This window comes from Myripristis murdjan, chromosome 14, assembly GCF_902150065.1.
Source record: "Myripristis murdjan chromosome 14, fMyrMur1.1, whole genome shotgun sequence".
In the NCBI taxonomy this organism is placed as follows: domain Eukaryota; kingdom Metazoa; phylum Chordata; class Actinopteri; order Holocentriformes; family Holocentridae; genus Myripristis; species Myripristis murdjan.
In genome coordinates, this window is record NC_043993.1 from 6,625,202 (window position 1) to 6,641,686 (window position 16,485).

Here is a 16,485-nt window from a genome sequence, read left to right on the forward strand (position 1 = left end):
TCATTTATTGTCTGCTTGACTTGTGTTTATGTATAGATCTTAAATGCAGAATTGACTCATGAGACAATATACAAGCCCAGACCAATCTTGTTTGTGATGTTATGGGGCCCAGACAGTTTTTTTTTTTTTTTTTTCCAATTTGAGGCATTATGTTCGTCATATAATGGCAAGCTAGAAACTGAAATGCAAATTTGTCTGTGGTTATCTATATTATTTGGATAAAGTCAGTAGTTCCTTTTTTCATGGAAGAGAGAACAAAGATTAATTTTAATTTCTTTAGGGGATTTTCTGTTATTGACAAAAGTACAGAGGCTATTTAGTTCTCTTTTTGTACATATCCATCATTTTATTCAGCATAAGTGTACTGGAGGGGGCGGCTAAGTTTGTGCCCCAGGGCTACATGGTCCAGTAATCTGGCCCTGCGCCCAGTGAATATCCCCCCATAATCAGGAATATACCAAAATTGTTGCCTTTTTCTGTGATGTGTGACAGTCTACATTATAGCCAGTACCTATGACAAGACCATCATAAAATGAACCCTCAAATTCTGAGTGCAAAACACCAGTGAAAGGTTTTCTGTTTTCCTCTGTAAATTTCATCAGGTAGACTTGCAGTTAAAGCACTGGCACAGTTGGCAAAGGGGAAAAAAACAAAACTATAACATGCTTCATGGGAGTGATGTATTCTCTCTGGTGGAGCTTGGTAACTTCTTCTCTGTTAATCGACGAGCCAATAAAAGCGCAGGGAGAGCAGCCAATGGCAGCGCTGCTGTCATCAGTCTCCGGCTGCTACTGGCGTCGGGCGGCGCTCTGCGGCTGCGTCAAGTCTGACACAAACAGCCAGAGGGTAGCCGGAAGTGTGATTGTTTACAGTTTAAAGTGGCGGAAACGCTTAAAAATGTCAAAATGAAGTACAGGTTCAGTTGTTTTGTTCAAGTTTTACTTGATATGAGGTAAAATCACAGCGCTAAAATCTGCTTTAGGAAGAGTAAACATGAACTCGTTAAAATACAATCAGAGAAAATGCATATATTTAAAGGAAAAATCCACCCTAAACTCTTAAACACTTAAATACTTGAACAGTCAGACAAATAAAACAGCTATTGTGTTGTAACACGCATGTAATTTGTATTTTGCCTTAACTGGTTAAATGCAAACAATGTGCTGCACACATCAAGATATCTGAGCTAATGCTCAAGCAAGCAGCACAGCATGAATTGCCAAAAATTCCAAATTACAATTTGGATCAGCTGACAAGTTTATTGATTTTCTCTTACCTTGGCTCCCTCCCTCACATGTAGGCTAATTTGTTTGTGATGCTGGGGCAGATACAAAATGCTTAATATGCCATAGAAGCCATTTAAAAACCGCTTATCCTTGTGAGGATAAGCGGTTTAGAAGATGAATGAATGAATGAATGAATGAATGAATGAACACTGCTGAAATGAAAACACATGAAAACAGAGAGATACAGTTCAACGAGGTAACACTTACAGAATCAGTAACTTCTTTTAAATCACTCTTTGAAACCCATTTTTATTTTCATTATATATTTCTTTTTCTTTTTTTGTTGCCTTTTTTTTTTTTTTTTTTTTTAAATCTTTTTGTTATCTCTATCTTTCATTATCCTTCTGTTTTCCTCTCTAGTTTGCATCTTTTGTTTTCCTGTTTTTACCATATTTTGATTTTACCTTCATTTTGTATTGCACATGTTTGCCGCTTTCTATTATTATTTGGCTTTCTGAAAATTCTGCTTTGCTGTGTCTGTCAAAGCACTTTATCAAGTCTGTTTTTAAGGGCACTATAATACAAAGCTTCTTCTTCTATAAACTGTTCTCGAAATGATTCTGTCTCTTTGTTGTCGTTCAAAACATACGAGCCAAGAAATTAGGCTTTAATTTTGAAAGTTGCAGGCGGAAGTCTCGAGCTGTGCTGCGGCCGCTTTGTCACACACCGAGCTTCAGGGTGGGACGTTAACGGCTGACGTCTCTCTCTCTCTCTCTGCTCCGTTTCAATTCAGCCAAATCATAACTGGCAGCCGGAGATACATGCGTCTTTTCACAGAGACCAATTAGCACCTGGTCCGGGCGTTTTAGCAAGCGGTGGAAACGACGAGAACAGCTGAGGGGGGGAAACAGCACTTCCTAAACCTGAAATTAGCTTAGAGAGCAGCTGACTGAACAAACGCAGCGACCTCGGGGGAAAAAAACGCACAGAAATGGACGAAAAGGCGTTCACGAAAGAAATCGATCTGTGGATCGAGCAGCTCAACGAATGCAAGCAGCTGACGGAGAACCAAGTGAAAACACTATGCGAGAAGGTAAGATATTAATTAGCATTCCCCCCTCACCCCAAGTTACTGTCAACGTCTTTTTTCCCTCCTCCTCGCCGCCTTCCAGACATTCTTAAAATGGCGTCTATAGTGTACATTTCATTGCTCTGTCCCTGTTACTTGCCAATCAGCATGGGTGGTAAATTAGCTATCTCTAGGAAATTTTACCCGTCGCCTGCCTAAAACCACGCATTAGTAGTTGGTTGTGGTGGCATAGCTAGCGTGTATCGTTATAGAGGGTTTACCGTGGAGACAGGGACAGCCATACTGTGGATTCAAATCACATACCACATTTACAGCCCTCCTCATCCAGACTGTCAGTGCGACCAGGAGCATCTCACTCAGCTCAGGCAGTGAAAGACACCCGGCTTGAAGGAGTGAGGTTGACTAGTATTACATTTTATAGCCACTTTCATGGCGGCTTGACTAAAATCTAGGTGAGTTATGACCTCAAGTTGGTGCGCATCCTGACGTAACCAGCCACCAGTATGTGTAAGCCTCAGCCAAAGCAGCGTTTTTACATGTCTTCACTACCAAAACACCCCATTTCATCTAACTTACACCAGGTTGAAGCCCTGAAAATGTGGGTAACCTACCCTGTAAGTAAAAAGGTGGCGTTTTAGGTGTTTACCCTCTTATACAAACCCTGAATCTATATGTCTCAGTTTAGGCAAGAGGTTGCAGTTCACTTCTGACCTCTGTCCTGTTTTCTGCTTCTAAATTACCTCAGTAGTCAATAAGTGGTGAGACTGGCTTGTTTAGTAGGCTGTACAATCACCACCTGTCATACATAAATGTGACACTGCATTCCTCACTTGGTTAAACATAACTACTGAATGTGCTAATTAATCACCGGTGACCCCACTTTGCTCCTCTTGTTTTGATTTACTCCTCAAGTTAAAGGACAGCAGGTGGATATGTAGAGGGTTATGTAATCTACTAAGTATTGGACTAAAACAATGCTCCCATCAGACTAGAGAGAATAAAAAAAAAAAATCATTTGTGTTTCTTACTGAAAGTTACGTAGTGATGTTTAATCCAGAGAGTTTTCGTGAGCCAAAAGTGCATGTATCTTTAGCTGAAATTGACCAGTTATGTGAGCATTGTTTACACATTGTGCAGACTAATCTTCTATGCACCTGTCACAAAGATGCTAATAACTGTTATTTTATTTTCATAGCTCTTCTGTCTAGTGGTTATTCTGGGGTCACAGGAATAACGTCAGTGCACTGTGGCTCTGACCTTTGACCTCCTTACTGTTATAATGTTAGTAATCTAGGAATTAAAGCATATTCTACTGTTGTACTCACTGAAAGGCACATTGAAGAGCAAATGCATAAAGGTACAATGTTTTTAGTCACTAGGTGTGTTTGTGCTGCGATTCTCCCATCCACTGACAATGAGAAGGCATCATTAGACATCAGCAACCCATCATCAGATTCCACAGACTTGTCTAGTCTGAGCTGCAGCTTAACCCCAATCTCCTCCCAACATCCTTCTCTCTCAGACTGGCTGCTGAATTCCAACTGCAGATGTATGGGCTTAAAGGAAAAATCCACCCCGGGACACTGATATGCCTACATCTCATCTCAATCTGGAGATATTTTGTAGCTGTTTCCTTGACTTGCATTGTCCTTTACTTCAGTCAGTACTAAAAATGCAGCATGTCTTGTGGCTGCATTCCATTATGGCCACTGAGAGCACTCTGCCACTTACACAACCGACATCACCCCGTATGATTGTTGAATGTTGGTGCATAATGTTGAATCTAGAAAGAAATTCCTGCTGTTTATTTCTAAGGCATCGGCATCAACACCCAGTATTCACAGTTGATGTTTTAGTCTTTTGTAACTGTACTGAAAATAGCTCAAAGTGAAGTGACAAAAAATGCAATACCAGACAAAAAATGAACCTAGAAGTGCAAGGTACATTGTTAGTAGCTGGTTTCCAACTGTATTTTTAGGTAAAAAGATGGCTATCAGCTGGTGAGAGTCCAGTACTACGTGATGGACAGCATTTACTGTAGCTTTCAGACAGCTTGCTTCAAAATGATGGTTTGGGGCATTCAGGCAGTCTCCTCACTGTATTAGTGTTGGTTGGTGTCAAGTCTTTTGTGCAAAGTATTGTTGTCTTGTTCACCAAGAAGAGCATCCACCTTTGAACATCCATGGATGCTGTGGTCCAACACAAAGTCAGGGATAAACACTGATTAAGACACCTCGTTTGGTTTAGTTTTTTTTTTTTTTTCTTTTTTTTTTCTACAGTGTGATTCTTTCCCTCTCAGCTCTTAAAAGGACTGGGGAAAAAAAGGCCCACTACCATTTTTGGAGCTCTGTTGGCTGAAGGTTAAGGGCACACTTTTCTCAAGTGGTTTAGTACTCCCGACGTTTGCTCTCTTTCTTAGTTCAGCTCTCATATCGTTGGTTCCAAAAGTTCAGATTGTGTCCTTGATTCTTAAACTTTGGGTCAAGACACATGAGCCCATGTGTTCTTGCCAGGGTGCACGCTGCAACAGTGTATTTTCCTGTGCTCAGGTTGGCTATTTGAGAAAAATTCTCAATTGGGCCCCAGCCTGAAAAAATTTGACACCCTTATTTTTGAGTACGGTTTTGGTTTTAGGTTGTTGGTTTTTTATTCATTTCGTGCTATTACATCTGCTAGGAGCTGTGGATGACTTTGAGATGACTGCTTATCAGAGGTAATGCCCATGTATTTTAATTTAAAGGACTTGAATTCAGATTACGATATACTTTGACATGTCTCTGTCCTCATAATTCTGTTTTCTGACAGTGTTCAATTAGAAAAACAGATCGATTGTGGGTCCTTTGAACAAGAGAAATTAAACTGTGAATGGTGAAATATAATTCTGGATAACTAGAAATCACAAATATTGAGCATGATCTGTGAGAAAGATGCAGGGACCAGGGATACACAGCACAGCACAAATATTCTGTTGCCTGTTTATTTTCTATTACTCCTTTCCATGTCCCCTCCACTGTAGCACAGATGCCATAAAAATAGTCTTGAGGAAAAAGGAGAGGGGAAAGCCATTGTGCAGTGTAACTCCTCTACAGTGCCTTCAGCCCAAGGCAGTTCTGGTATCACAGCTCTGAAGAGCTCATCTGCTCCAAACTAGCGCCTGCCTGCATTCATCCGTCTGTCCCCCTGTGAGTTTGGTTAATGTATTCAGCAGAATGCGCCTCCGCAACAGCCAGTCAGCCTCCCTGATTAAAAATAGCTGCATTTGTGATTGATTCTGAGTTGCATCACTAACACTAACAAAGCCATTGTTGCTAAGGGGGATCTGAGCATGTGACTCAGAATAACACTGTTCAGGTTGACTCAGAGAGACAGTAGCTCTGTTTTGGGATGTACGGGGGTGTGGAGGAGTCGGATGTGCTGTGTAATCCCTACTCTTTTCATTTCCGCATTCCAGAAACCTCCTCAGAAAAGGTTGGCTGTTTTGACATTTCTGTCTTTGCCTAATGTTGGGGGAAAGGGAATACCAACCAACAGATTTCTGCATCCAGCACTGTGGAAACACCTTCAACTCATGGCTGCTGACTTGTTTTGCACAGGTTGTTTAGAGTCATGACGTCATGTGTTTCATAATTTCATGGTGTTTATCCAGTTGCTGTGTTTTAATGAAGGTGCATGTGGGGAACCACTGTTCAGCAGAACTTGGTTCTGTCCTCCTGCCTATTACACTGATCAGATTTAATTAGATGTTTAACATGTGCCTCTTCCAGCTGCCTTTTTCAAAACAAACAAGAAAAGAATTCCTTTCCATGACCCTTGTTGATGCCTGCCTTCACAAATGCCCATAAAGATCATATAACTTTTCAAACATAATTTTTTCTGCCCTGTTTTTGGGTTCTTTGCTCCCTTGATTCATTTGTGAGGCACAGATTTTCTTAACATTTTAGCCTGGCCAATTTGTGTTCCTTTAAACCTGGGAAAACACTAATTTCTGCCAAGTTTCGTCTCATAACACTTGAATAAACAATATTATGATATGATATAAAGTGGGTCAGACTTTGGTCTTTGGTCATTATGTTATAGTTGTTCAACTTACTGAAGGACAGTTGTACATGCAAAATTCACTTTCATACAACTGTACTCAGCACAGGAAATGAACTTTTATATTCACTGACCACAGAGACTGGAGTTCTGTTTTCCAGCTGATAACATTGTTGTACCTGCAAAAAATGAATTAGGATGGAAAAACACTTCCAAATGAAGCTTTATTACCTACTAAACTGAATGGTATGGTAATGACTGCATTTTACATCGCTTAACAAAGTTGTAAAATGCTGGAGCAAACATTTGGCTTTGATGAAAACAAAGCTTACATTAAAGCGCAATTCAGCAGAGCAAAAACAGAACTAGTAATATTATAATTCCATTACAAGGGGAAAAATGTAAAAGACATGAAAGTAGGCAGCAATACAACATCAGATTGAAGGCAAAAGTGCTGATGCTGACACTAAAAGATTGCTAAGGGCCACTCAGCAAAATTCAGGAACTATGATGATGGACACACTAACCACACTTGGGCGAAATCTCCCATCATTTGGCTGGTGGCTGGTGTTTATTTCCCACCGTGATTATGGTGCTGTTGAGAGTGATGACCTCTTCACTACCAGAAAACTCCTTGCATGATGTCATTGTTTATGGTTGTTTGTTGAACCCAGTATTCAAGCTTAATTTGCCTCAGGTTGTCTCCAAGAAGACCTTTGGCCACGCTTAACTCAGTGTAATGGGATTATATTGCGGCAGCTGGGAAAATGCTGACTTCACTTCTCAGCACTCAGCTAAGCAGTTCGTTGTTGACTGTGCTGTGTGTGACGCCTGACCACGGTTATAATCTGAGCCAGAGTCGCTCCCCAGCAGCGTCTCCATGGCGTTCTCTGCTGCAGGTGTGGTTGGCACCATGAGCGAGACACTTATGTAATGCTGCCATCATCCTTTTCATTCACAGCCAGACTGGGATCCTCTCTGCAAGTTGTGATCCTCTCCCTAAAAGGCTCTCACAAAAAATATGGGCTTCTTACCAAATCCAAGCTTAAGTTGTGAGTTATGAAAAAGTTGCCCCATGCCAGAAAAAGCACTTCTCATTGCACTGACTCTCTCCAGTTTTATGTAATATATCAAAAGCCTAAGCTTAATTGTGTTTTACAAAGTATGAATGCTGTGGATATTTTATTGTCTCCGGTCATATGCTCTGACAGGATTATACAGTTAAACTTTGGGTCAAGTCGAAGGTTACTTTTTTAAAGGAGGCCCCAGTTGATTTAAGTTGCTGATTAATAGTTTATGAAGCCAGATGGGAGTCACTGGTTAGTCATAAGAGTTCCCTGCTTACAGCTGATGTCATTCATTATAACAACCTGCTATAAAGGCCTGGGTGTTGTAGGCCTTGGCCTTTTATTTAACCATTAAGCAACCAGGAAAGTCAGTTAGTAGCAAATTCAGAGTTAAAGTCATAGCCTCAAAACATCTTGACTGTAAGGGCAAAAAATTGTATTCAAATAAAATTACTGCCTGGGTAATGTTCATCACAGGACTAAGAAAATATTATGTATTTCTAATGCCAGTTGCTGCATGAAACAAGAGGAGAGACCACGCTTGTGGTTTGGAGGCCTCATACCAAGTTTACAATACCCAAGTAATGATACAGCGTGATGAGATGAGTTGGGCTGGGAAAGAAATAATACCTGACTTTCATATTACTCATACAGTCAGTCTGAGGTTGCATAGCTGTAGGCCACATGATGAGTAATGATGGTAAAGCAGCTCGCTGCAGACAATGTCACGATGAGTTAAGACAAATTCTCAGCAAAGGAAATGGTGCCGAAGGCTGAAACTCCTTGACTGGACATGGACAGTTCTGCTTTTGTATGAAGTGGCTGTGTTGTGTTGCCACAGCCTTACCAGCAACTCACAGCATAAAAGTCTGAAAAGACAGTGCACTGCCAGTTCTGTGCCATTTGCGTTGTGCCCTGTGTGTAGAGACAAAATTGTCTCGGCTTTTCAAGAAGTTGAATGCAAAATTCCCAGTTTTTGCCATAAGACAATCTCCACTGATTGGATGGCCACACGGAAATCTGTCACAAAAGTAGAACTGATTTTTGCTCTAGCAAAATGCACTGCCGGCCTTCGGGTGCATGTATCATGTGCCCACGCCAAGAATTTGCATGCCGAGGCTTTGCACCGACACCACTGGAGAGTGAAACTGAATGGTACATTTGTGATACTGTGTACAGTCTTCTCAGGCCTTTAGGTAGACTCAAAGTCATAGTCTGACATTTTCATAGAAATGTTTTGTTACTCTGGCACAAGAGAGATAACAACACAGAGGCTGTACTTCCTTCCTGAAAGGTTTCGTGTTCTGGACACCCAGTGCCTGGAAGATCTTTCCTTGGAAAAAGCCCCTGATATGAAGAGATGCGTTTTACATTTTCCAGCAGTACTTATACAGAAAATCAAAGGAGGAAGAGATCACAGTGCAGGACAGCAATGATTGCTCTGTGCCAAAGATGTCAGCATTCAAACAAAAAAGATCTCAACCAATTTAACAAAAAAGGGCATAAGTTTTCATTTTTATCTATATCACTCATCACTCAAGTATATTGTTGATATTGCTCACTGCTACATTAGTAGGCCAAAACTCACTCAGAGCGAGTTACTTTGCAGTCCACACACCAAAATCAATTTAGGCTATGACAAAAATCACTGTCCTGGATTGTAACAAAGCTTTACTGCCCAAACTTGGCCGTTGTGACTTTTCTCTGTCTTTGCAACAAAGTTTGAAGGAACTAGGGGAAACTAAAACTTATGAGCTATGTGATGTATTTAGGTAAGTGGATCTCATACTCGCTCTCAATGGCTAGGCTATGATTTTGTTACTTAAAGAAAATGAAAGTCCTCAGTATAGTTTGTTGAAGATAGTCCAGTTTTCTCCAGTTTATTGTATTTATTTAGCTTTATTTGCATAACATTTTCATACTATAAATGAATGGCTTGCTGTAGATTTTATTGTGTTTGTGTTTTGTGTTAGCGTGCAGTGGTTATCAAAAGATGGACCAACCTTTTGTGTGTGTGTGTGTGTGCGTGTGTGTGTGTGTCTGAGTCACACTGACTGACCTGCCCTGTTTAAAATGTTTATCTATTTGTTTTGCTTACTCTGATTAATTTATTTTACTCTCATCTCTGTGTATTTTTCACTCAAATTAATTAGGATCTGAAAATGAAAATAAATAGCTGCTCCATTTTAATGCAGAATATTCTTTCTAGCTGATTGACTTAATGGCTTTAGAGATAGAGGGCTCTGCCAGGCTGACAGCCAGCCAGTCCTGTAATTGAAAGGCCTGCTGCCACATGTTAGTATGGGCACGTGGAGTATGTATGTGTACATTTGCATGTAATATAGGTCAGCATTGTGCAGTGCTGCAGTCCTGTCCAGTTGATGGTCACTGTGGTCACGGTGGCTCTGCTGCTCTCTGTCCATCTGCCAGAGAGACAGGCCAGCTTCAGCACCCTGTCGCTGGCAGTTTCTCACACTCTCTCTAGCTACGTTTGTCATTTCAGTACAACTTATCACTCCAAAAGGCATAAATTGACACAGGATTTTGCTTGTGTAGCCATTTTCAAAACCAAATATGGAAATTGTCAGGCTCTCACACAAGCAATGCAAAGAGAATGGGACCAAGATTAAGAAGGGCATGGCGTAAAAAAAAAAATGGGTGAAAGAGTAAATAATTACTGCAGGATGGAAAACATAAGTGTAACTACATTGAGTTTGCTGTGTGCATCTCTCCATCTTTCCACCCCCCCCCCCCCCCCCCACCATCAACTTCCCTTTGTCCATTTTGTTTTGATGTTGTGTCTCTCTCTCTCTCTCTCTCTCTCTCTCTCTCTCTCTCTCTCTCTCTCTCTCTCTCTCCCCCCTCTCTCTTCATTCTCATTTTGCTCCATTTCTCCCTCTCAGCTCAGTGTGTCAGTCCTGTCTGGTCTTCAGCTCAGGTCCTGGTCACAGCATCATTTCCATCTGTAGCTCTCGGGCTGTGGATTTATTTCCTCCAAAGCTCCTTAAAGCTGTTGTTAACCTACACACACAGACACACACACACACACACACACATACACACACACACAGCTGACCCCTCAGTCAGACAGGTCTACCAAGCTCCTAGACAGACTTCTGGAATAGTTCATGCTGGAGGCCTGTGGTTTTAATATTAATGCTTTTAAAAGCCTGCCCTGTTTTTTTTTTTTTTTGTTTTTTTTTTAAACTTGTTTGTGTCAAGTCCTAGTATAATCTGCCAAATACTAGTGAAGAGTCTGGCGCCTGGTTAGTGAAAGTACTACATGCTACCAAAAAAACCCTTCATAAACTTTTCAAAAAATGGCTCAAGGGGCACTGCTACTTACAAGCCATTTACAGAGACATAGTTAATTATATTCACTTTCTTTTAGAAGATGACCATACTTACAATAAAAGCATGAGTATCTTTCATTATGGTGGCATGGGGTCTAAAAGAAGCCTTGATGCCAGATAAAGACTTGTCGTCAGCTGGCATACAGAGAAAAAATCCACATCCACTGCTGGACATCGTCTTTTCATCATGTGAATTTCTCTTGTTTGCACTGTATCAGCAGACGACAGTCACCCAGTGTTTCCTCTAAAACACCCAGTGCTCGTTTCTTGGAGAGCATAATTGATTGCATAGAGAATCGCTGTGGTGTAACTAGTACTGTCTTCACAACGGTCGCAAGGCAGGCCCACAGGAAATGGCACACACAGAGTAGGGGCTTTTTTCCTTAGAGAGATTGTCATGATGATGGGGGATGGGTTGTAATCACTGCCTGGTGGCTATTTGGACCCCAATAGAGGCTGATGTGCAAATTGCAGTTATATTGGCAGGAAATTGCAGTAGAAATCAAGACAGAGGAAAAAATTAATTAAATGTAAAATTGCAACATAAAGAGCATATGATTCATAACACAGATCACATGGGTTGAGGTGCTCTTGAAAAACAAATATGGACTGCACTTAATCAGCCATCTTCAATGTACATTTCTTATGTAAAATGGGAACACTACATGTACAACAGATGAGATAGACTGATTTTAATGTTAAAATAAGTAGATAACAAGTAGATGTATATAACTGTTGTTTGTATTGCCAACAAAAAGGTAATGCTGATGGGTTTAAGTAAAACTGCAACTCAAAATGATGGCTACATGGTAAAAGATGAATTTACAGTATTTCTGTGTTTTTCAGGATGTAGGCCTATAATTGGCTTGCAAAACTCTCCAAATGAATGTTTGTGTGTGTCTGCTGCAGGCTAAAGAGATCCTGACCAAGGAGTCCAACGTCCAGGAGGTGAGATGTCCGGTGACAGTGTGCGGCGATGTCCACGGCCAGTTCCATGACCTCATGGAGCTCTTCAAGATTGGAGGGAAATCTCCAGACACAAACTATCTGTTCATGGGCGACTACGTGGACAGAGGTTACTACTCCGTAGAAACCGTCACTTTACTAGTAGCACTTAAGGTAAGTGTTGAGCAGTTTGTTAATACTGACAAAGTCCTCACATCTTTGTACGATTCTGGTGCCTAAAGATTTTCTTCATCACCCCCACCTGCGCTGGCCACTAGCAAAAAATTTCCAAAGAAATGATCAGCTTATATATGTAATCTTACATGACATGAAATATATGTTACATCAAATATATATATATATATATATATATAAAATCAAGCAGTCTCTCCAGTTTTATTATAAATACCTTTTTTAAACTAGATTTAGGGGTGTAGGATTCAGAAATATTTTTACTTTGTAGCTTGAGAGTAAACATTGAACATTGTAATTGTTCCTAGTGTTGTAGAATGCATGCCATTTAGCAGTGCTTTATTCCTTATGTAACTCTGACTAGGAGGGGGACAAAAACAAACAAACAGACAGCTCTTGATAATTCGTGGTATTCTCTGCCCTGGTTTCAGGTACGGTACCGGGAGCGTATCACAATCCTCAGAGGGAACCACGAGAGCAGACAGATTACACAAGTGTACGGCTTCTATGATGAATGCCTAAGGAAATACGGCAACGCCAACGTTTGGAAGTACTTCACAGACCTGTTCGATTACCTCCCCCTCACTGCCTTGGTAGACTCTCAGGTGAGACAACTCACACGTTGAGTTGAACTTCATGGTGCAGCATGAACTTGAATCTAGCTCTGTGTAATAAAAAAACAACAAGCATAGTGCAAGATGTATTGGTGAGAGGTCAGGCTGGATTTAAAGAGATGATCAGAGAGAAAACAGTTTGTATAAACCACTAATACTGCTCTTGTCCTGTTGTCTCCGTGTCCCAGATCTTCTGTCTTCACGGAGGACTGTCACCGTCCATAGATACATTGGATCACATCAGAGCACTGGACCGCTTACAGGAAGTGCCACACGAGGTAAAAACAGTAATCGACATGTTTGCACTTTTACGAAGTTACGAGCTGCTTCACATTTAGGAATTAAAAGCTAAGTATGTGGAAGCACTGAATTGAACTCAGAAATTACAAGAAATTAATGTTAGTCAGTAAAAGTGATGGATTGCATTGGTACTCCATATTAACCCCCAGTAGTTTACATAAAACCATGTCACAATGGAGGATTATTCAGAAATCTGTGATGGGATTAGTGCTAGGGGCTCTAATGTAGTTAAGTAATCACTAAAAATACAGTTTCCGGGGAGAAAACTAATAGGATTTTGTAACAAAAATGTTAGAGAATACAATTTTTGGTGGTTAAAAATATGCACATTACATTATGCAGAATTAGCTGACCAAGTTGAAGTTAATTTTTTACTCATTATTGTGGCTTTAAAGACAAGTGCTCTGAGTGAGTATCACCAGTGACAAAATGTGTGTTCCTCCTAATCAGAGATCTCCTCCTTCCTCCTCCTCCTGCAGGGCCCCATGTGTGACCTGCTGTGGTCGGACCCTGACGACCGTGGTGGCTGGGGCATCTCTCCTCGTGGAGCCGGCTACACCTTTGGCCAGGACATCTCCGAGACATTCAACCACGCCAACCGCCTCACACTGGTATCCCGTGCCCACCAGCTGGTCATGGAGGTAAGTGTGTGTGTGTGTGTGTGTACATCTGTCTGAGATACTGCAGGTGTGTATGATTGCGTTCAGGACAGGAAACTATCTTTACATCCACTGGCCACATTCTGCCACTGTAGGACGTGAGTGATTGTTGGCAATTTAACAAAGTGGCTGGTAGAGTTTACAAACCTCACTGAGAAAAATTACCCAGACTTGATTGGTGGTCATTCCCTGAAAATTAAATAGAAAGGTTGGAAACCGTACAGTGCACACAAAAACAAATCTATTTGCTATCAATGATGCAATAAATTACAAGCACTTCAAAGCAAATAAGAGACGTAAAAAGAGTCTTGGTAATCTCAAGTGTCTCAAGCTTGGTGCTTTTCTTCAGGCAGCATCCGCTTCCACAAAGACAAAACCAAAATGAGAACAGATGTAGATTTCAAAGCCGAAATTACCACCATGGCAACTAAAAATGACAGGGCAAATAGTCATGACATGAGTGTTCCCTCTTATTCCAAGTTCAAGAGCATATTGTTGTGCCTAGATTTGCATCATAGTAGCTTTTTTTTTCTTGAATTATGTATCTCCGGTGAATAATGCATCTGCTTCCCCCAGGGTTACAACTGGTGCCATGAGAGGAATGTGGTGACAATATTCAGCGCTCCCAACTACTGCTACCGCTGTGGAAACCAGGCAGCTATCATGGAACTAGATGACACCCTCAAATACTCTTTGTAAGTCCACCCACACACACAAAAAACAGAGCTAGTGCATCTAATCCCTGTGGATCTCTAAAAGCCAGAGGCCTGCCCGAGTAAAGTAGTTTACATAATCAGTATAAGTGTTAAGGCTTAGTAAAGGGTAACTTTTCAGTAGTGAAGTAAACAAAGTCGGCGATTTCAGTCAGGATATATTAGTGGTCATAATAATTGGTTAACGAGCCTAATTTTTGCTTGTTCTCTTCTGTCTAGCCTGCAGTTTGATCCTGCGCCTCGCAGAGGAGAGCCCCATGTCACTCGTCGCACCCCAGACTACTTCCTGTAAACTCTGACCTTTGACCCCTGCACAGTCCAGTCCAGTCCAGTATTGCCATGCTATATGAAAACTACCTTCAACCGGTAACAACATGAAAAAGAGAGAGAAAGGGGGGGGGTTGCAGAAACTGGGGGCTACACAGCAGTGTACATTGTATTTTCACACAAAGACCTATTTAAGCATTTAGCAAAAAAAAATAAACAAATGTCTGTGTCTATGGATGGACCAAAAGGTGTGTGCCATAACCATTACAATATTCATTGCTGAAGACCTGTATTGACCCCCCTTCCCCACTATGTAAAACAGCAGTGGTTTGAATTCCTCATTCTGTACCCTTCCAGCTCGACTGACTGCACCAAGGTCCAAGACAAAAGCAGTAGTGATGCATTGTTACTTCAAATACAGCTGTTTGAATCCCACATGCCATGGCTTACTATGTGGATTCCTTCACATTTTCAATATATAAACATGATTTCTTTGCACTTTTGTAAATCTGAGGAAAAAATGTAACATAAAGTAAAAAGATGAAGAGATTTCACACTACAGAAGATTTTTCATTGATTTTTTTTTTTTTTTTTTTTAAATTACCAAGAAAGCCCCCATCAGGCAACTTGTGTGTGAGGTTTCTGTTCTCCAGTAAAACATCGAAAGGAATACCTTTCTTATGCAGTCACCCAGCAGATGATGGAGTGTTCATCCACATCAACTCACTTGACTCCCTCTGAATTTAAGAGTCTGTATTTAACCGAATCATTTGAATAATAAAGATAAAGGTGGCTCCTTGAAGTGTTTGTGTGTGCTGTTTTCATTCTAACTTTGTGACACTGAACGGCTGTCCTGGGCTGTGTGAGCCAGGCGGCAACCGGTGAGAAGGTTTGGCCTGCGAGGCTATTTTGACTTGAATTTAGCCAATTGGAAGTCAGCCAGTTAGCCAACCGGCCAACCAGCCAGTAGGTCAGCCAGCTGGCCTGCAGGTCTGCCGGTCTTGTCTGTGGTACATTTGTGAAATTAGTCTAACTGTGGAGAGGTCTGCAGACTGTAATCCTCTTCATTTAACTGGGAGCAGTAAGTAAAATATTAGATTGCATAGTTTGGTATAAATGCAAAGAAAATTTGATGTGGATTGTATATTTGTGTACCTATCAGCACACAGTCTGCCTGCCAATAAGACATTTGTCTGGTCAGCGGGGTTCAGTCACACTGACTGACCTGCAGCAAGCCACTGAAGGAGCACAGGACAGACAGTACCTGCTGCTGGCACCAACTGGCAGCTTGTTAGCTTTCAGCAGTATCTCTGCTTTGTTTAGTCATGCCACTGAATTCACTCACTTTGATCTTTGCCCATTCCCTTCATTTACATGATATGTATTTCAGCATTTACCATGATCTTGCAGTGAACAACCAAACTTAAAGGCAGTGGTTCTCAACAGTAACTGCTGGTACTCATTTACTGGTAGAATTTAAGCTCTTGCACTAAAGTTTTTTTAAATTGTACCCTTCAATTTATAATTGAAAGAGGACAACAGCATGCCCTATGACATAACATGTTCCTCACCAACACATCTGAAGAGCACAACTGATTTTCCACGTTCTGTTAATCATCTTTCCTAGTCACAGCTGTTCCCAGGTAATGATGTGCTGCCTTCATGTACTAGCACCATGTAACCTGGATTTATCTCCAGCACCTGTCCACAGGCCTGCCCTCTACCTATTTGTAGGCTAAAGAGAAAGCGCCACTCCATGGTGGCTGCCATCACTACATTAAGTAAAATGTTGAAAAATGTCAAATTTAACTTCTACATAGACATGAAGCATATCCGAAACTACACAGTATGAAGGTGGCTGTCTCTAATTATTAATATAAATCAATATGGTCTAAAATGTCCCATATCTTTGTTGTAAATGACAGAGGGCTTTGCATATACAAAGCCTTCAGTCATTTACAATAACAAAGTATAGCCTATAATACTATAGGTTATACTATAGTAAGGAAACTATGGTAGTATAG

General features: G+C 41.0%; 1 protein-coding gene across 1 annotated transcript; it reads left to right on the plus strand.

Moving 5' to 3' along the window:
• The first annotated feature begins 1,943 nt into the window (after positions 1 to 1,943).
• Positions 1,944 to 15,263, plus strand: ppp2cab (protein phosphatase 2 catalytic subunit alpha b). Its single transcript, XM_030069223.1, has 7 exons — positions 1,944 to 2,319; positions 11,681 to 11,890; positions 12,340 to 12,513; positions 12,711 to 12,800; positions 13,302 to 13,463; positions 14,058 to 14,176; positions 14,414 to 15,263. Exons 1-7 carry the CDS (start codon positions 2,218 to 2,220, stop codon positions 14,484 to 14,486), a joined length of 930 nt encoding a protein of 309 aa, XP_029925083.1. The 5' UTR covers positions 1,944 to 2,217; the 3' UTR covers positions 14,487 to 15,263.
• Positions 15,264 to 16,485: the final 1,222 nt, after the last annotated feature.

Excerpts from the sequence above, each read along its gene's own strand:
- ppp2cab (XM_030069223.1), top strand. The coding sequence starts at position 2,218 with ATGGACGAAAAGGCGTTCACGAAAGAAATCGATCTGTGGATCGAGCAG. Across the intron at positions 12,801-13,301 it reads TACAGGAAGTGCCACACGAG|GGCCCCATGTGTGACCTGCT; the intron begins GTAAAAACAGTA and ends CTCCTCCTGCAG. Across the intron at positions 13,464-14,057 it reads CCCACCAGCTGGTCATGGAG|GGTTACAACTGGTGCCATGA; the intron begins GTAAGTGTGTGT and ends TGCTTCCCCCAG.